The 20691-nt window shown below is 42.6% G+C and overlaps 1 protein-coding gene across 18 annotated transcripts in view; it reads left to right on the top strand.

Annotated features, from left to right (window-relative positions):
* apc (APC regulator of WNT signaling pathway) overlaps positions 1-20691 on the top strand; it is a 263910-nt gene that overhangs the window by 171839 nt on the left and 71380 nt on the right. For all 18 annotated transcript variants that reach the window (XM_038805088.1, XM_038805089.1, XM_038805090.1 and 15 more), the window contains one exon: positions 2485-2686. In XM_038805088.1, coding sequence (XP_038661016.1) covers positions 2485-2686 — 202 coding nt within the window. The remainder of the gene's footprint in view (positions 1-2484; positions 2687-20691) is intronic.

Below are 20691 nucleotides of genomic sequence, written 5' to 3'. Positions count from 1 at the left end.
GCCTGGGTCACTGTCTGTGTGGAGTCTGCACGTTCTCCTCGTGTCTGTGTGAGTTTCCTCCCACAGTCCAAAGTTAGGTGGATTGACCATGCTAAATTGCCTTTGGTGTCCAAAGGGGTTGCTGGGCTACGGGTATGGGGTGGAGTTGTGGGCTTAAGTGGGGTGCTCTTTCCAAGGGCCGATGCATGCTCGATGGGCCGAATGGCCTCCTGCACTGTAAATTCTATGTGTATGTCTATCCAACCCCTTTGCCGTAGAGACCTCAGGCTGTGGGGGGGGACTCGGGGGTTGTTTCGGGGGCCTCTTGAGATCAGGGCACCATTTAAAAATGGCATCCCGATCTCTCACTACAGTGGGGAGTTCCGGCGGGTTGAGCTCCCCAATGTGCTAAATGGGGCTATGTGTGGCCTCAGCCGCTCGAACCCCGTTAAGGCCCCTTATTCAAACCGAGTTGCCATGTGTTTCTCAACACTGCGACCTGCTAACATAGGCCAAACACACTCGCTAGGGGATTTTGATCCCTTTTGGGAGAATCGCGCCCGTTGTTTCTGAGAATAGGGAAATTTGGAATGCATTGTCTCTGAGCACTGTTCAGAGAGGGTAGTGAACTGAGACAGAAAAAGTGGCGTGATGGTGGACGTTAGATTGGGAAGCAATGATGGTTCAACGCCTAAATGTTACTATTTTCCTTTTTTTTTTGTAGTTTAAAAACTGTTATTGCTGAAGACTTAACTGCAAAAATTATTGGTAATGGAAAATTTGTAAATGTTTCTGAGGGGCACTCTGCTTTGATAAATGCATCACTTGCACTTTTTTTTCAAAAAACATACATCCCTACTGTTTAAGTTACAAATGACAGGCCATATTTAAATTATCATTCCAAGAGCTGTGTCCATAATTGGAAACTGTTACAAATTTTATGGATTTTCATTTTCCTGACCCTTCGGAAGTGGCCATTGATGTAAATGTCAACTTCTATTGCCATCCCTCATTGTCCTGTTGGTGGGTCGCCATTTTGAATCCCTGCAGTAAGTGTAGCAAAGATGCTTCTGCAATGCTGTTGGTGGAGATTTCCAGGATTTGGATCGAGCAATGAAGAAACGCTGATATAAGCCCAAGTCAAGACATGGATTTGATGGTGTTCCCATGCATCTGGCACTTTTATTGTTCTAGGTGGTGAAAGTCATTTTAGATGCTTCAGAAACCTTGGCGAGATGCTGCAGTACATCATGCAGATAGTGCACAATTAACCGTTATCCACCAGCAGTGGCATGTGTGAATACTTAGGTTTGTGAATGGAGTGCTGATCAAATCGGGCAGTTCGCCACCTGCCACAGGATTCCCAACTTCTAATCTTTTCTAACAGCCACAGCTTTAATGAAGCTGATCCAATTGCACTTCTAGTCAGTGGTAATCCCTGACACCCAGTGCCCCCCACCACCCGCAGTATTGGTGGGGTAGTGGACATATGTCAATGTGATGCTTTAGTGAGATGGTTAGCTTTCTTGATGGAAAGGGTCATTCCCTGGGACGTGCATGGGGCAAATATTGCACATCAGCCCAAATTTGGCTCTTGCCCATTTATTGCTGCATAGGGGCATGGAATGCATCATTTTTTTTTAAAATTTAGATTACCCAATTATTTTTTCCAATTAAGGGGCAATTTAGCGTGGCCAATCCACCTACTCTGCACATTTTTGGGTTGTGGGAGCGAAACCCACGCAGACACGGGGAGAATGTGCAAACTCCACACAGACAGTGACCCAGAGCCGGGATCGAACCTGGGACCTCAGCGCCGTGAGGCGGTTGTACTAACCACTAGGCCACCGTGCTGCCCATGGAATGCATCATTATCTGACAATTCATGAATAGAGCTAAATGCATTAACCAGCAAACAATTCCACTCCTGACCTCAAAGTAATAGGATGGCAATTGATGAACAGGTGAAGATAGTTAGGCCTTGAGTACTGCTTGGGAATCTCCTTTGATGATGTGGGCCTGAAGTGATTGGCCTCCAACAATCATAATTATCTTCCTTGGTGCGGGATATAATTCCATCCACAGGCAAGCTTTTGCTCTCACCTCTATTGTTTTCAATTTTACTTGGTCTCTATGCTGTGCCCGTGAAAATGCCGTATTAATGTCAAGGGCGCTTTCTCTTCTCTCTTTACACTTGGAATATCCATGTTTGGGACAGGCTGTAAAGTGGTCTGGAGCTGTAAATGATCATTATTGGCAAGTAGCTGCTGACTAAGTACCGGTTCATGTGGTGAAGGATGGGTCCTTCCACTATATGCATTGTTCTCAGTTAACAGCTTCTTGAATATTTTTCTTCTCCAAGTATTTAGATTAATTTTATGTGATGCAGTCTTATTTTAAAACTGTCTTGATATTGATTTATAGTGTTCAGAGAAAACCACTATCTTATTGCAATTATAGTTTTTACAAAATAGCAAAAAATGATTTAATACTTTTATTTTTCAGAACTGAACTTGGAGTGTGCAAATTCACTTGCGGTAAAATTAAGACCAAAGATGTCACTGCATTCATATGGAAGTCGAGATGGATCAGTGTCTGGTCGTTCAGGAGAGTGTAGCCCAGTTCCGATTGGTTCAGTTCCAAGAAGAGGATTGGTCAATGGAAGCAGAGAAAGCACTGGCTACTTGGAAGAGCTAGAAAAGGAGAGGTACATCTCAGTTTAGATTACAGGACTATTTGTCTTCTCTTTAATCTATCGACCTACTGCAGTTCCTCAAAAAGTGTTTTCTCTGGACTAGCTGCTTCTTCAACTTTCACTGCGTAACACTAAAAGAAATGCTTATCTGTATATCATGGTAATATAACAACTTAAACATCAGGCGTATGTTTATTAATTAATTATACTATAATAAAAGGCTTATGACTGGCATATTTCCTGATGATGAAACCTTGCTGTCAGATTTGAGTTTTGGTTATAAATTCCCATGTCCGCATTTAGAATGAAACCATTGGAAAACCTATCAAACTATGTTGAATATGGTCACATTTGTGGTATGAATGTTACATGTTGCTCAGCTCAAGCATGTCCGGATTTAGCTGCATGCAGGAATGGACTGTTTTGTTCATTGGCGTATTACGCATGGATCTGAATCAATAGTGAATAGTTCCACATTTCACTTTATGATACAAGTAGGTTAATTGGTGATACGGCTGAAGAAACATCAGCTTTGAATGCTGCTTTGCAGATGTTCGGCAATAATAGCTTCAGGTTTAGCTGATTAGCTTCCAACAACCATCTTTCTTTATGCCACCATCATATAACTCCACTGGATAATTTACCCTTGAACCACATTGGTCTCTGGAGTCCTTCATAACGTTTGGTTCAATATTGCCTTGATATCAAAGACAGTCATTCCTCCCCCCTCCCCCACATTTGGAATTGAACTCTAGTGCCTATATTTGAAGGAATATTTTAATGAGGCCTAGAACTGACTGGCCCTGGCACAAGCCAAGTTGAGCAATTGGTGAGTAAGTATTGCTGGATCACAATAATCGGGTTCTTCATTACTTTGATTTGCTGACATGGTAATTAGACAGGGCATGTCTGGGAATGTTTTCTTTGTCTTGTTGCTGGATTGGAATACCTTGGTTTACAGGAAAGGTAGTTTTTTGAGCATAGGTCAGCACTATAGCTAGAATATTGTCTGGTTGGGTAACCTGTGTGTCCAGTTCACTTAGCTATTTCTTCATATCGTGTATGGTGTCTGGAATCTGTGTTGGCATACTCAGGAGGAAACAGAGTTGGATCATACATTGCACACTTCCTTCTAAAGAGGGCGCAGATGCATCAATTTTGTCTTTTGTCCTTGCTGGGCTCCAACATTGTTAAGGATGAGAATGTTCATGGAGTCCTCTCCTCTTCCTGTTACTTGCTCTATTTCGATCAGTATTCATGATATGATGTGGCAGAGCTTTGATTTGATTGGTTGGCTGTGAATTGCTTAAATCTGCCTGTTGCTTTAGTTGTTTGGCATACATTTAGTTGTGTGCTGCAACTTGAGGTTTGTTTTTAGATATGATTGGTGTTGTTCCAGGGATTCACTTCTCTCCTCCGTAACTCTCCATTAAGCAAATTCATAACTTTTGCTATGTAACTGAAGAATTAAGTTGGTTGGAGAACTGGTTGGCAGACAAGAAACAAAGAGTAGGAATAAACGGGTCTTTAATGGTAGGCAGTGACTGGTGAGGTACCGTAGGGGTCAGTACTAGGACCCAGCTATTCATAATATATATTAATGGTTTTGATGAGGGAACTAAATGTACTATCTTCATATTTGCAGATATGACAAAGCTGGGTGGGAGGCTGAACTGTGAGGAGGATGCAGCGATGCTTCAGTGTGATGTGGACAAGTTGAGTGATTGGACAAATATATGGCAGATGCAGTATAATGTGGATAAATATCCACTTGATAGAAAAAACAGGAAGGTAGATTATTATTTGAATGACTATAGATTGAGAGAGGAGAATGTGCAACGAGGTATACCATTTACTGAAAATAAGCATGCAGGTACAGCAGGCGCAAAGAAGGCAAATGCTACATTGGCCTTCATAGCAAGAGGATTCAAGTGCCAGAGCAGGGATGACTTGCAGTAATTATACAGAACCTAGCTGAGACCACACCTGGGATAATGTTTTGGTCTCCTTATCTGAGGAAAGATGTTCATGCTATCCAGGTAGTGCAGCAAAGTTTTACCGGACTGATTCCTGGGATGATGGGTCTGATGTATGAGGAAAGACTGATTTGTTAGAGGGAAGAATGAGGGGGGATCTCATAGAAACCAATAAAATTCTAACCGGACCAGACAGGTGGATGCAGGAAAGATGTTCACAATGGCAGGGGAGTCCAAAACCAGGGTCACAGTGTAAGAATATGGAGTAACGCACTTATAACTGAGATGAGGAGAAATTTCTTCACCAAATGGTGAGCCTGTGGAATTCGTTACCACCGAAAGTAGTTGAGGCTAAAACATTGTATGTTTTCAAGAAAGAGTTAGATATAGCTCTTGGGGCTAAATGGATCAAAGGATATGGGGAAAAGCAGGGACACGTTACTGAGTTGGATGATCAGCCACAATCATAATGAATGGTGGAGCAGGCTCGAAGGGCCGAATCACCTACTCCTATTTTCTATGTTTCTTTGTAAGTGGGTTCTGGTTCATGGCACCAATTCTGGGGAAAATGGCATTTGTACCGGTTGGACGGTCTACACCTAAACTGTGCTGGAGCTGATGTTCTAGCATGCTGCAGAACTAGAGAGGCAAGAGATTTTTAAACTAAATAGTGGGGGCAGGGGATCAAATTGGAGAAGATGTCATATATCAAAGTGTCAAGACATGACAGGAGTAGAAAGTAAAACGGGCTGTGGCAGGCAGGCACAGAGACAGGGATTTAGTTTGTGGTTGGCTGGTAACCAATGGATTGGCCAGAAACTCTATTCTGCCTGGCAGCAGACAATGATTGGGTCCTCCGTGGATGGGTTTTTTTAGAGAACCGGCAGAAAGCTTCTGAACACTGAAGAGAGGCTGCGTATTTCTCTGTCTCTTATCCTCTAAGTACTTTTTTACACCTCTCTTACCCCTGTGTGTGTAGAGGATGGGGGGAGTTAAAGGGGGAGGGGGGGGTTAGAAATTAGATAGTAGTTGACCAGTTGTATTTATTGCCTATTTAATTATAGTTATCGTTATTAATAAAAGTGAATAGTTTATAAATTTACAAACCTGGTAACTGTAGTTATTGGGCGACCAAAGACTTTGGCTAGCCAAAGAGCTAATATTAGACTTTGTTGTGACTGTGGGACACATGGGGATGCAATTGACCACGCACTAGCCCAGAGCTGAGAAGTGATAAACGTAAGAAATCACTGTACAGGCTCCCTAATTGTAACTCTAGAGACTGGCAGTTTTGCCTTGAAATATTTTACCTAACTTTATTTTGAAGATGTTTTGAGTGTGTCTGGCTGTGGCAGCCACTGTTTCAATATCCAGTACTTAACATTTTTAATGTCTCTTTCTTAGACAGTATCAGGTTTTGTTATATTTTTGGTAATGTCTCTCTCTCTTCACACTTCACTGATAGTGAGTTGGTGGTTTCTTGCCTTCACCTTGGAATGTAGCCTTGCATTTTTAAGCGGTTTGCTCTGTCTGAGCTAAAATTACAACATTTCCAGTCAGTTAAAAGTTAAAATGTCATATTTTTAGAAATAATGGGGAAACGCTTCATCAGTATGTTGAATAATCTGGACTGGTTCCTGCAGATTGGAAGGTGGCAAATGCAATCTCGCCACTTTTTAGAAAGGAGGAAGAGAAAATAGAGAACTACAGACCTGTTAGCCTGACATCAGTAGTAGGAAAATGCTAGAATCTATAATAAATGGTGGGATTGGGCAGACAAAATGTGAAAGGAAAATTATGTTTTCCTCCACGGAGGACCCAATCATTGTCTGCTGCCAGGCAGAATAGAGTTTCTGGCCAATCCATTGGTTACCAGCCAACCACAAACCTATTGGAGTTCTTTGAGGGTGTAACTAGCAGAATTAAAAGGGGGAATCGATGCGATAAGAGCCATAGAATCCCTTAAGTGCAGAAGGAGGCCAATCGGCCCATCAAGTCTGCACTGACCCTCTGATAAGAGTACTCCACCAAAGCCCACATCCCCGCACTGTTCCTATAACCCTTTAACCTAACCTACATATCCCAGGACACAAAGGGCAATATAGCATATCCAATCCACCTACCTACCTGCACATCTTAGGACTGTGAGAGGAAACCGGAGCACCCGGAGGAAACCCTCGCAGACATGGAGAAAGTGCAAACTCCACACAGACAGTCACCCGAGGCCGGAATTGAACCCAGGTCCCTGGCGCTGTGATTAGCAGTACTTGCCACTGTGCTGCCCCAAATTCTAAATATACCCTGATGGTAAATTGCATTTTCTAAAAGCTTTTGATAAGGTCCCACACACGAGCACATGGAAATGGGGGGAATATACTTGCATGGATTGAGAACTGGTTAACGGAAGAAAATGAAGAGTAGAAATAAAAGGGTTATTCTCCGGTTAGTGGGCTGCGACTAGTAGGATACTGCAAGGATCAGTGATTGGGCCCCAGTTATTCACAATTTATATCAATGATTTGGATGTGGGGATTAAAGATAATATTTCAATATTTGCAGATGACACAAAACTAGGTTGAGTTGAGTTGTGAGGGAGATGCAAAGATGGAGGGGCAGCAGGGTAGCATGGTGGTTAGCATAAATGCTTCACAGCTCCAGGGTCCCAGGTTCGATTCCCGGCTGGGTCACAGTCTGTGTGGAGTCTGCACGTCCTCCCCCTGTGTGCGTGGGTTTCCTCCGGTTGCTCCGGTTTCCTCCCACAGTCCAAAGATGTGCGGGTTAGGTGGTTTGGCCATGCTAAATTGCCCGTAGTGTCCTAATAAAAAAGTAAGGTTGGGGGGGGGGGGTTGTTGGGTTACGGGTATAGGGTGGATACGTGGGTTTGAGTAGGGTGATCATGGCTCGGCACAACATTGAGGGCCGAAGGGCCTGTTCTGTGCTGTACTGTTCTATGTTTCAAGGGTATTTGGAGAGACTACAAGAGTGGGCCCAAATTTGGCAGATGGAAGAGGTGAAGAAATGTTGTGTTTGGTGGGGAAAATAGAGTATTTCTTAAATGATAGGCTGGGAAGTGTTGAACTTCAATGGTGTCCTTGCTCATGAGTGACTGAAATCTGAAATGCAGGTACAAAAGCAAATGGTATCACAGAATCACAGAAAAATAATTTGCAGTCAAGGCCCTTTGGCCTTTCGAATCTGTCCTGTCTCATAAAAGGCACCTGATCTGCCCACTCTAATCCCCCCATTTGCCAACACCCAGCCCATAGCCTCGAATGTTAACAGAATCACAGAACAATACAGTGCAGAAAATTACAGAATTACAGTATGCCGACCTTAATTGCAAGAGGAGTTGAGTATAGGAGTAAAGATGTCTCACTGCAATTATATAAACCTCGTTGAGACCTCAAGCAGTCATTTGTGCAGGTCTGGTCGTCTTGCCTAAGGAAAGATATACTTGCCATAAAGGGAGTGCAGTGAATGTTCATTAAATTGATTAATGGGATAGATGGATTGTCCTATGAGAAATGGTTAAATAGACTGGGCCTTTATTCTCTAGGGTTTAGAAGAATGAGAGGTGTTCTCACTCAAGCATACAAAATTCTTAAAGATTGGCGAGGATAGAGGAGGATGGATTCTAAAAACAGAAAAAAAAAAGAAGAGAATAGAAAAACATCTGAAACAAAACAAAATGTGTAGTCAACATGGGTTTCAAAAGAGGAAATCTTGCTGGCCTAACCGTACTGAATTTTTTGAGGGAATGGAGAGAACAGACAATGGTATTATAGTAGATGTAATTTATCTCCATAATAGACGAACGAATAAGGTCAGAGAATAGGAGTCAGGTGGCAGAATGGATTGTTAGTTTGCTCCAAGGCAGACTGCAGAGATTGGAAGTATAGAACAGTTATTCAGAGTGGCGGAAGGTGGGAAGAAATGTTCAACGGCTCTTTATAAGGGGCGGCACAGTGGTTAGCACTGCTGCCTTACAGCATCAAGGACCTGAGTTCAATCAAAAACATAATTTCTAAATTTGTGGTTGATAACAAATTTTTTGGCGTGGGGGAATCATCAATACTGAGGAGGATTACAAGTTGCAGGAGGACATTAATAAACTTGCAGAATCATAAATTGGTTCCAGCGAAGGAAATGATTTGGTCTCTATAGTCTGTCCCGGCTCTCTGACTAAACAGTTTACCTTGTGCAACTCCCTCCCTTCTCCCTGGAGCCTTACACATTCTTATTTAGCAATCCAATACCCTCCCGAATATTTTGATTGATCCAGCCTCCTCCACACTCTCGGGTCGTGCACTTCCATATGCTGTGTGAAAATGTTTTCCCACCTGTCATCATTGCTTCTTTTGCCAATTCTGGCTTTATATTCTTTTCAAGGGCTGTGGGCGGCATTATTATTACCCATCCATAATTGCCCTTAAGGCTGTGATGAGCCACCGCCTTGACCCCCTGCAGTCCATCTGCTGTAAGTACACCCACAGTGCTGTTTGAGAAGGAGTTGCAGTGGAGGAACAGTGATATATTTCCAAGTTAGGATGGTGTGTGACTTGAAGGTGGTGGTGTTTCCATGCATCTGCTGCCCTTGTCCCTCTAGTTGGGTTTGAAAGGTGGGATTAGGCTGTTGAGTTGGATGATCAGACATGATCATAATAAATGGCGGAGCGGGTTTGAAGGGCCGAATGGCCTCCTCCTGCTCCTATTTTTTTCTGTGTTTCTATGACTGGATGTGGTATGACTGCAGAGCTTAGATCTGATTCATTTGTTGTGTGATCATTTAGCTCTGTGAATCACATGCTACTTTCACTGTTTGGCATGCAAGTCACCCAATGTTGTAGCTTCACCAAGCTGATGCCCCCTTTTACAGCTATACAGGCATGTTCTCTTGCACTCATTGAACCAGGATTGATCCCCCATTTTGATCATAATGATAGAGTGTGGGATATGCTGGGCCATAAGGTCACATTGTAGTATATAGTTCTGCTGCTGCTGGTGGCCCACAGCGCCTCATGGATGCTCACTTTTGAGTTGTAGATCGATTTGAAATTAACCTATTGAGCACAATGGTAGTGCCACACTACACAATGGCGGGTGTCCTTAATGTAAAGTTGGGAAATCATCTCCACAAGGTCACTTGCCCAGTCCATCACACAAACCCGCCTCCCATCCATTGACTCTGTTGACACCTCCCGCTGCCTTGAGAAAGCGGGCAGCATAATCAAAGACCCTCTGCCACCCGGCTAACTCACTTTTCTAACATCTTCCATCGGGCACGAGATATGAAAATCTGAGCGCATGCACAAACAGTTTCAAAAACAGCTTAATCCCCGCTGTTACCAGACTCCTACATGATCCTCTTATGGACTGATCTGATTAAAGCTTCACCGATGCCTGTGTCTATATATATTTACATTGTGTACCTTGTGTTACCCTATTCCGTATTTTCTTTTCATGTACTAAATGATCTGTTTCGGCTGTACGCAGAAAAATACTTTTCACTGTACCTCGGTACACGTGACAATAAACAAATCCAATCCAACTTCCAACAATTCTGTTATCGATTCATTGACTGGTGGGGATGTGGTCAAGTAGGTTTTTCCATCTTATTGGTTTTGTGCAGATTTTCTTTTTGTGATGTACAGTGAGGCAGGCTTGTGGGAAGATTAGTAATTTAATTAAGCTGAAGGCAGTTCGGCTGCAAGGTTTGAATCATGCAAAAGCCTCGGTGTAAAAGCAGACATTTGAAATGGAAACGACCAAGCTAAAATGGGTTATAATCTGAGCAGAAATTTGTATTCTGAGATAAGTGAGAATTTGGATTTTAGATGTTGAATTTCAAAGCAAAATATAGAGGAGATTTTAACTGGCAAAGATCATAAATGAAATAAAGCAAAGTTTATTTTACCTGGGAAAAGTGGCCATTAGGAAAACGTGAAAGATTTTTATATTCTGGGAAAGATAAGGATGATGGTTTTAAAGATGAAAGAGAAAAAAACTTAATCGAGGAGAGATTGGAAACTATACCGGGAGAGTAGCTATGTGTGATCCTGCAGTGTGGTGTGCTGAGGGAGAACTGTGGAAAAATGCAGAGTGAGCCTTCTATAGAAACCCGAAAGAAGTGTCTATTTGTTTCAGAAAACAGGGTATTGTTTAAAGCCTTGCAGTTTCTGTCGAGTGGGAGGAAAAGTGAAGCCCTGTAATGTACCTCCCCTATAGCAACAGTGGTTGTGTTGCAATATTATTGGAATTTTTATAGATTATAACAATTATAGAGATTGTTGCCTAAAAGAGGTGTTTAGTTGTGAGTCTTAGCTGAGTAGAAATCTTTTGGGAAAAATGTTGGTTTTAGCTGTATGAATGTAATCTTGTGTGTTTAAGTTTTCTTTTATTTGGACTATAAATGTTTATGTTTATATTTTAAAATCTCCAAAGTGGTATTGGAAGTTCTGACTTTAGTACACATACCTTTTGTAAGAAAATACAAACTGCTTGGTGGGGGAGGGGTCGGCATGGGTGCGTATGGAGGCGGCTTCATGCAAGGGCACAAGTTTGGTGGCACTGGTAACTGCGCCCCTGCCATTCCCTCTGGCGCGGTACTCCACCAGCCCTGTGGTGGTGGCGGCGGCCCTGAGAGTCTGGGGGCAATGGAGGAGATATGTGGGAGCCTTGGTCCGGTCCCCAATCTGTGATAATCACCGGTTTTCCCCGGGGAGTATGGATGGGGGGTTCTGAATATGGCGGAGAGCGGGGATTGAGAGGATGGGGGACTTGTTTATAGAGGGGAGCTTTCCAAATATGAGGGCACTGGAGGAGAAGTTTGCGTTGGTGAGGGGAAACAAATTTGGATATCTGCACGTGCGAGACTTTCTGCATAGACAGGTATCAACCTTCCCGCTCCTACAGCTAAGGGGGATTCAGGACAGGGTAGTTTCCAGAGGATGGGTAGGAGAGGGGAACGTCTCTGACATTTACAAGAAGCTTATGGGATCAGAGGAGACGCAGACCGAGGAACTGAAGCGCAAGTGGGAGGAGGAGCTGGGATGTGAGATAGAGGAGGGCCTGTGGCGGACGTGTTGAGTAGAGTCAATGCGACCGCAACATGTGCCAGGCTCAGCCTGGTACAATTCAACGTCGTTCACCGGGCTCACATGACAGTGGCCTGGATGAGCAGATTCTTTGGGGGTGGAAGACAGGTGTGCAAAATGTGCGGGAGGACCAGCGAACCAATGTCCACATGTTCTGGGGATGTCCAAGGCTTAGGGGATTTTGGCAGGGGTTGGCTGATGTCATGTTCAAGGTATTAAAAACAAGGGTGGCATTGAGTCCAGAGGTGGCGATTTTCGGGGTGTCGCAAGGTCCTGGAATCCAGGAGGAGAAAGAGGCAGACGTTCTGGCCTTTGCTTCTCTGGTAGCCGGAGGTGGATACAATTAGCTTGGAGGAACTCAAGGTCCCCGAAGTCGGAGACCTGGCTATCGGACATGGCTAGCTTTCTCTGTTTGGAGAAAATCAAGTTCACCCTGAGAGGGTCACTGTTAGGGTTCACCCGGAGGTGGCAACCATTCATCGACGACTTCGCGGAAAATTAATCATCAGCAGGGGGTGGGGGGTTAGGTTAGTGTAGATTAAGGGGTTAATTAATGGTGGGTCCTGTTAGGGAGGGAGGTGGTATTTGCACTATGTTTAGAGTCTCATGTACATTGTTTATATTGCTGCTGTTACAATGCCAAAAAAATCCTCAATAAAATGTTTATTAAGAAAATAATAATACAAACTGCAAATCCTTGTAATAGCTTGCCCAAGCAATTTTTGATGGAATGGATACAGCGGGAATTTTTCCTCGTGGGGAAGACATAACTAGAGAACATCTTCCAGTCTCTGGCGGTCGACAATTGCCACCGGGCTCCAATGCAGGAATTATATTTTAGGTTAATTATTTAAGTTTCCTTTTGACATTTTCATTTTGTTACAGTGCCTCACCAGGGCTGCCACCCTTGTTATTTTCGGTTGATTTATAAATTATTGGTTTTATTAAAAGAACGTCGATTGGTCATAAAGATTTAATAGGGAAATCAAAATAAACTGTTTTACCCAAAAATTGGTCAGAATCTGGACCTCCCCGCACCACGGATTGGCTGAATGGAATGGGATAGGTCAGGCTTGTCCAACATTTTCTCACGAGGGGGCAACATTTCCATTTTTTGTTACTTAAGGAACCGATGAGGAAATTTCAGAAAGATGAGGTATGGCATAACATTAAACATGAATTTCAAAATAACCTTAAGACCACAAGACAAGGGCTTTTCACAGTAACTTCATTTGAAGTCTACTTGTGACTAAGCGATTTTCATAGGAGCAGAATTAGGCCATTCAGTCATGGCTAATATGTTTCTCATCCCCATTCTCCTGCTCCTGCTTTCTCCCCATAACCCCTGATTCCCCTATTAATCAAGAACCTATCTATCTAAATAAACAGCTTGCTGAGCAATAATAAAAACATTACAGAGCAATAAATTGATCATTTTTTTAAAAATCATAAAGATCACCATAAGAGTGTGTGTGTGTATGTCCAGCTCACTGCCACCCCCATCCAGTGTGCGAGTGGGTGAGAGTATGTGCTGGTGCCTGAAGATAAGTGGCAATCCTGAAACAGAGAGTGAATCTGGTGGACACATGCTCTCTCACTTCCCCACAAGCTCTGGCAGCGTGTCTCTCTGCTCATGTACCCTGCCCAGGCAGCATGTCACCCCCCCCCCCCCCCCCCCCCCCCACATGCTCCCATGTGCAAGTCAGCCAATCAGCAGCAAACGCTGGAGAGGAAAGGTCTATAATTGGAGGAGCAGCTAATTGCAGAATCTTAAACTTCACTTAAACTGTCTTGCATTTTGCCGAGCCACATCTGGTCTACAGACCACGGGTTGGACAAGCCTGGTGTAGTTGTATTTAGTGGGGCACTGCACAGACATATAAAGGAGAAAGTGGCTTATATAAGGAAAATCTGAGGAGAACTGAGTGGAGCATAAATAATGTCAGCATGAACTGGTCCATTTAATGTGCTGTATATTCTATGTGACCAAAGTTCCTTATCCCTGGAGCCTTTCTTGAAAATCTTTCCTGCACTCCCTCTCGTGCCTTCACACCCTTCTTAAAGTGTACTGATCAGATACATGGGAGTACCTGCATGTTCCCCTCCAAAGTACGTACCATCCTAACTTGGGACTACATCACCATCCTTTACTGTTACTGGGTCAAAAAACCGAACTACCTTCCTAATAGCACTGTGGATGTTCCTACATCATATGGATTGCAGTGGTTCAAGAAGGATCAAGAGCTGGATAACAAATGTTGCCTTTGTCAGTGATGCTTATACCTCATAAAAGAATTGGACATAATTTTCCAGTTGAAGCCAAACTCGAATTTTATGATGGTTCATATCTTTCCTGCTTTAGTACTGATAATTTCTAAATTTTGAAGTCCGGAGGTAATCAGCAGTCAAACACCAGATAACTTCAAAGAGCCTTTTATTTACCGTGGGGCTGCAGCACAAGTGTAACTGAGTTACAGCAAGTGAAAAAGCAAATTTTTCTTAGTTACAGTTGACTATATATTCTTACAAAACCCTCAAGCTTTTCAATCATTAGTCATACAATTAGCTCATTACACTCCTCGTTCATGTAATTATTTCTTCCCATTTGTTGTAGACAGTGCGGAAGGATGTTGCAGGTTACAGAGGGACATAGATAAGCTGCAGAGCTGGGCTGAGACGTGGCAAATGGAGTTTAATGTGGAGAAGTGTGAGGTGATTCACTTTGGAAAGAATAACAGGAATGCGTAATATTTGCATAATGGTAAAATTCTTGGTAGTGTGGATGAGCAGAGGGATCTCGGTGTCCATGTACATAGATCCCTGAAAGTTGCCACCCAGGTTGATAGGGTTGTGAAGAAGGCCTATGGTGTGTTGGCCTTTATTGGTAGAGGGATTGAGTTCCGGAGCCATGAGGTCATGATGCAGCTGTACCAAACTCTGGTACGACCACATTTGGAGTATTGCGTACAGTTCTGGTCGCCTCATTATAGGAAGGACGTGGAAGCTTTGGAACGGGTGCAGAGGAGATTTACCAGGATGTTGCCTGGTATGGAGGGAAAATCTTATGAGGAAAGGCTAATGGACTTGAGGTTGTTTTCGTTAGAGAGAAGAAGGTTAAGAGGTGACTTAATAGAGGCATACAAAATGATCAGAGGGTTAGATAGGGTGGACAGCGAGAGCCTTCTCCCGCGGATGGAGGTGGCTAGCACGAGGGGACATAGCCTTAAATTGAGGGGTAATAGATATAGGACAGAGGTCAGAGGTGGGTTTTTTACGCAAAGAGTGGTGAGGCCGTGGAATGCCCTACCTGCAACAGTAGTGAACTCGCCAACATTGAGGGCATTTAAAAATTTATTGGATAAGCATATGGATGATAAGGGCATAGTGTAGGTTAGATGGCCTTTAGTTTTTTTTTCCATGTCGGTGCAACATCGAGGGCCGAAGGGCCTGTACTGCGCTGTATCGTTCTATGTTCTATGTTCTATTAGTAATTGTTAGTTCACATGTTTCATAGTATAGCAAGCTCTTTCTACCATTCCCGCTGCCTGGGGTCGGTATGCACAATGTAATTGTTGTTTTATTCCCAGCTGAGTACAAAATTCCTTATTGATCTGTCCCACAAAATGAGGTCCATTATCAGAGCTTAATCGATGTGGAATCCCAAATCTAGGAACAATTTCTCGCATCAAAACTTTTACCACCGTAGAAGCTTTGTTATCAACAGTGGGATAAGCTTCTATCTACTTACTAAATACATCACCAATAACCAATACATGTTTATAACATTGGCATCTTTCCAACTCATTGTAATCCATCTGGAGTGTCTCAAAGGGACCTTCCGGTAATGGGGTTTTACCCATTTCACAGGGTATTGCTTTCCCAGGGTTTTATCGCTGACATACCAGGCAGCGACTGCTAATGTTTTGTGCTATTTCCTGCAGTCTTGGATGCCACCAAGTCTTCAGTAATATATCACCCATAGCTCGTGCACCACAATGAGTTGGAAAGGGAACACATTCGGTGACCCAGGATGCCAAGGCGTCGGACATACAAATTTGTCCTGCCGGGGTGACCCACAACTTAGTCACATGATCATAATGACACCCCAATTCTTCCCACAACTCTTTCATACTTTCAGGAGTGACCTGCAACTTAACGACGTCAGTAATAGTTGGCATTGGCTTTTCCGAGGGAGACTGGCTTGGTGAGCTTTTAGTCTGACTCATAATTCTTGGCACCACCATCTCCTTCCATTGGGAGGCTTCTTTGGCTTGTTGGTCTGCCTGTCTATTTCCTATATCTGTTGGGGTTTTACCTGATGTATGGGCAGCGCATTTTCTGACCGCGACTTGTTTGGGCAGCATCAAGGCCTGTAGCAAGTGAGAAACTAATGCCTTGTGTGAAATTTGTGTACCGGCGGATGTCAAAAATCCTCTATTTTTCCATAATTGGCCAAAGTCATGCGTGACTCCAAAGGCATATCTAGAGTCTGTATAAATATTCACCCTTAAATCCCTTCCGAGGACACAGGCGCAAATTAGGGCAAATAGCTCGGCGCATACCCTAATGACCGCTCCCCCCTTTCACCGATGGAAGCACTTCCATCTGTGAACATGATCAGGTCTGGATCGTTAAGAGGGGCAGGTCCTCCCTGACAGGTGAATCTTCCTTTATAAGTGACATGCAATCGTGTCCAGGGTGTTCTTGCTCAAGGGGTGGATTGGCGAGAAAATTTGCAGGATTAATAGTGGTGCAATGGTGGAATTGGAGCTTTGGATTGTTCAAGAGATAAATCTCACACTTGTTCTGTCGAGCCATGATGAGATGCGGAGTTTGGAGCTGGCCTAGTAAGGCCGTGACTGAATGAGAGCCCAGGCTAGGAACAGCTTGTTGTTTTAGCGGATACTGCCTGTACATACCCATGCTTGAGTCTCATAAGACAGTTTACAGGAAATGTGGCTTGTTCAGCCATTTTGTGTCATCAATATCTAAGTTGTTCTACCTTCGCATTCAACCTTTGCATGTCTAGTGAATTTACCATAGAAGTTTCTGTCTTAAATCAAGTCACTACATTATTGATTATACCTCTTCTAACTCTGTGTAGATCGTCATGCCCTCAAAATCTAGTGGCACCCGTGTCACTGGCAGCATGTTTCATGACAACCTTACTTAAAACACTGTACATATTTAATTAATATTATGAACAATACCGGAACGCGCGAGAAGCAGACATAAGTTGTATACGCATCCGATGTCTTTCCCCGAATGTAGCTGTAGTTGAGCATTAAAATAAGCTATATCCTTGGTCTAGTCTCTGACTGCTGGGATGCATATCCCACCAATAAAATTATCTAAAGCACCAGAGTTCATATAGCAACATGTATCCTGTGTACGTTGTGAAGTCAATGATGTTCAAGTGCCTTGAAGTGCTTGTAGTTGTTCTGAGATCTCAAGAGTCATCACAAGTCTCCACAGGTGCTGCTGTCATGCCAGCCTTTCCTGAATGTTTAACCTAAAATTGAAAGGAAATGTGTCCTGGTCATCACCAGGTGTTAGATGTTGTCCGTATGAAACATTTCCTGTATGGGCCGAACATTTGTGTTGTGCAGGGGTTAGTTGTCCTTGTATATATATTCCAAACCTTTCATATCCATTTACCTAGTTATAGAACATAGAACAGTACAGCACAGAACAGGCCCTTCGGCCCTCAATGTTGTGCCGAGCAATGATCACCCTACTCAAACCCACGTATCCAACCTATACCCGTAACCCAACAACCCCCCCCCCCCCCCTTAACCTTACTTTTTTAGGACACTATGGGCAATTTAGCATGGCCAATCCACCTAACCCGCACATCTTTGGACTGTGGGAGGAAACCGGAGCACCCGGAGGAAACCCACGCACACACGGGGAGGACGTGCAGACTCCACACACAGTGAAATTCCCGTTATCAAGTCTCTTAGAACGATATGTTCTCTCTATGGATTTGCTCTAATCAGAGTTACTTTTCTGAAGTTTTAATTTCCAAGCTAATTTTGAACAATTATTTAAAAATATCAAACACAATATGTTATTGAATCTCTGACTGAACCAATTTTGGGCTGTATCCTGGTTCTTTCCCAGACGTCATGTTGTCACCACACTACTTTTGTTTAAATTAAAAACATGATCATGGACATGTTTTATTTACCCATCTGTTCTTTATACTTAATTCTGCAATCTCACAATTAAAACATCTGCGTTGTGAGACAGGTTAGTTTTACCCTACTGATGATTATTTGTGTCAGGGAAGTTTTAACCCTGAACTAATGAAACACCGGCTTGATCATATTTGTATTTATATTTCAACTATCCTAACCTCCGCTGAACACCATAAAACTAATATTTTCTTATTCTTACATACGTGATTTTGCACCCTGATTAAAATTCCTTGTGTATAAAAATTACCCTGGAAATGCCAATGATAGCCTTTGAAAAGAAAAAATTGTTAACTGTACTCAAACTATAATCTTTAAATCACAATGTCAGACGACACAAGTTAGTGAAGGATTTTAGACTGTCAGTTGAGGGATTTTGAAACCATCAATTCAAAGCCACCAGTTGCCTTTGCGATTACTGGAACTCAGCAGAAACTCAAGTCAAAACTTGTCAGGTGCAAACAAGAATTGCACCATTCGTCCTCCATTGACCACAACTTGAAAGTCACCCAAAAGGCACCGCGCAGACAACCCGAAGCCCCCAAACAACCACAGGAATCATCCTCTTAGACAAACCGCTTGAAACATAACTTTTAAAAGTCAATGTCTGAAGTCAAAGTCTGAAAATGAAATATGAATACAGAGAGACAGTGAATAGTTCAGAACAAAGTTTTAGATGCCTAAAACTCCCTCTCTCTCTATCTATATCTCTACGTAACTCTGTCTGTCTTTGGAACTCTTGTCGCTCTTTCTCTTTATCTACCTACCTCTCCGTCTCTGTCTCTCCCTGACTCGCTCTCTTTCGCTCTCTCAACTTTCGCTGTCTCTATCAGTCCCTCTCTCTGTCTCTGGCTATCTCTTTCTCTAACCCTCTCTCTCTTTCTCTAAAATGGCGGCAAAATCGTCAATGGTAGAAATACCTGGCTTCTACAGTTAAGTAAAAATCCTTCTGGAGCCTATTCTAAAATTCCAGATTATAAACCCATGGTTACTTTCTCAGAAGATAAATCGTAGCAGAGAGATATCAACATTCACAGACCAATCATACACATTCTCACAGGTCACAAATATCAGAGTAAAGAGACAGAATTTTCACAATAGCTCAATTAAAATACTGAACAAAATTTTTCATTCTCCTTCGAAAACTTTATCTGTGTTGTTCCATTTAAGTCAATTTCCACTGATTAATTTTAGAGGCATTAGCTATTCTTAGAGACGTATATTTCTTTGTGCAGATGACCTGCTTGCTGAAATGGTTACATTTTTGTACAGAATCGAAAGTGGTGGAGAACTTGACATGATGCCATCTCCATCTGCTACGTGACCTCAGACATTATCCATCCTTTCTTTCAATTTTCAATGTTCGTTATTTAACCGGTTTTTGGAAAGAGACATTACTGGATGTTTATTTTTCTTTTATTTCAAATGAATTGAATTACTGTCGAATTTATCTGGACGGCTTGAAACGATCTGAAGTTATTCTCGACATGTATCCATTGTTAAGTTTCTAACCGTAATCTTGTATTGACTTTCCTCCCCATTTTTAGTTTTGGGAGGGGGATTAGTCATCCTCAGATATTCCTGAACAAAAACTAATTGAGTGTTTTAGCCCCTTTCTGATCTTTTGGACTTCACTTAATTTGATTTTTTTTTTTGAGACATTCCGGGACAGTCGTTAGCCGTAATTGTTGGCAGTTTTGTGATGTCTTTCGCCAGTTTGCACAATCTGTACTGCCGCTATCTTTACCCGCTTTATTGCTATGCTTAAAGGAGTCAGAGCTCAATTCCTTTAAACTAGCCTGTCTTCCAAATGGTGTGAAGGTTTAATTTATGTCATTTGTACTTCTAACTTTATTTGTCTTATCTTTACTTCTGTGTATCTCACCATTTTTCTCTGTTCCACAGAAATCACACCCATCTTTGAATATTGTTTTTTTTACCAGAGTATTTTGCTCTTTAAAAACCAAAAAAAAAGAAATTACTCATTTGGCCTTGATACCAGATTCATTGGATGTTACCTCACCGTCTGTCCGCCTTGCCGAGTGACTCTAATTTTTGGCGGTCAAAGGTTTGACTACTCGCCTTGTCCACCAGCTCGAGCGCCGTCCAGCTCAGCAACATCCTTCCAGACTTACACTAAATGTTACGGGTGAAAATATTCACACGAAGGCCTGAGTATCAGTAACAAAGCAGTTTATTATGTCAGAATTCTGGGAGATAAGATCTGGGAACTCCGCAGTCCCTGACAGCATCTTATCCCACTTAAGCTTAAACTCACATGGATTAATATACAGATTCAAGGCGGATAGCCTAATGAGTTGGTTCTTTTCCCATATGCGCATTCCTTTTTTTTTTAAGACCGTGGCTGTTTTAACTATTCCTTTCTCTGTCAATTTTATACCCAATTTTAAAGCATTAGTTTCCCCCCAGTGGCCATTTTTCTTCTCCTAAATTTTTATGCAATTCCCCCCCATAATAATCTCAGCTGCTTAGAGTGTTCCGGATACTGTTCACAAAGCGTTTGCAGTGCACTGCCACTTTCAAAAGTGGCGCCTAACGTATTACCCATTATACCCCTTATCTGATGCCAGACGGTCCTTCTGATTACAATTTCAATAGCGATCCTAGATCACTAATCCAATTTTGAATTTATTACAGGTTTATCCTGCCCTGTTTTCCAATTGGTTAAGGAAATTACGTGTGTGATGTTTTATGTCAGGGTCCGCACGCTTTTTGCCCTGTTTATGTGT

The sequence above is a fragment of the Scyliorhinus canicula genome, chromosome 8 (genome assembly GCF_902713615.1).
Source record: "Scyliorhinus canicula chromosome 8, sScyCan1.1, whole genome shotgun sequence".
NCBI lineage: Eukaryota > Metazoa > Chordata > Chondrichthyes > Carcharhiniformes > Scyliorhinidae > Scyliorhinus > Scyliorhinus canicula.
The sequence above is the reverse complement of the archived record's forward strand: the minus strand, read 5'-3'. Positions and strand labels throughout refer to the sequence as shown.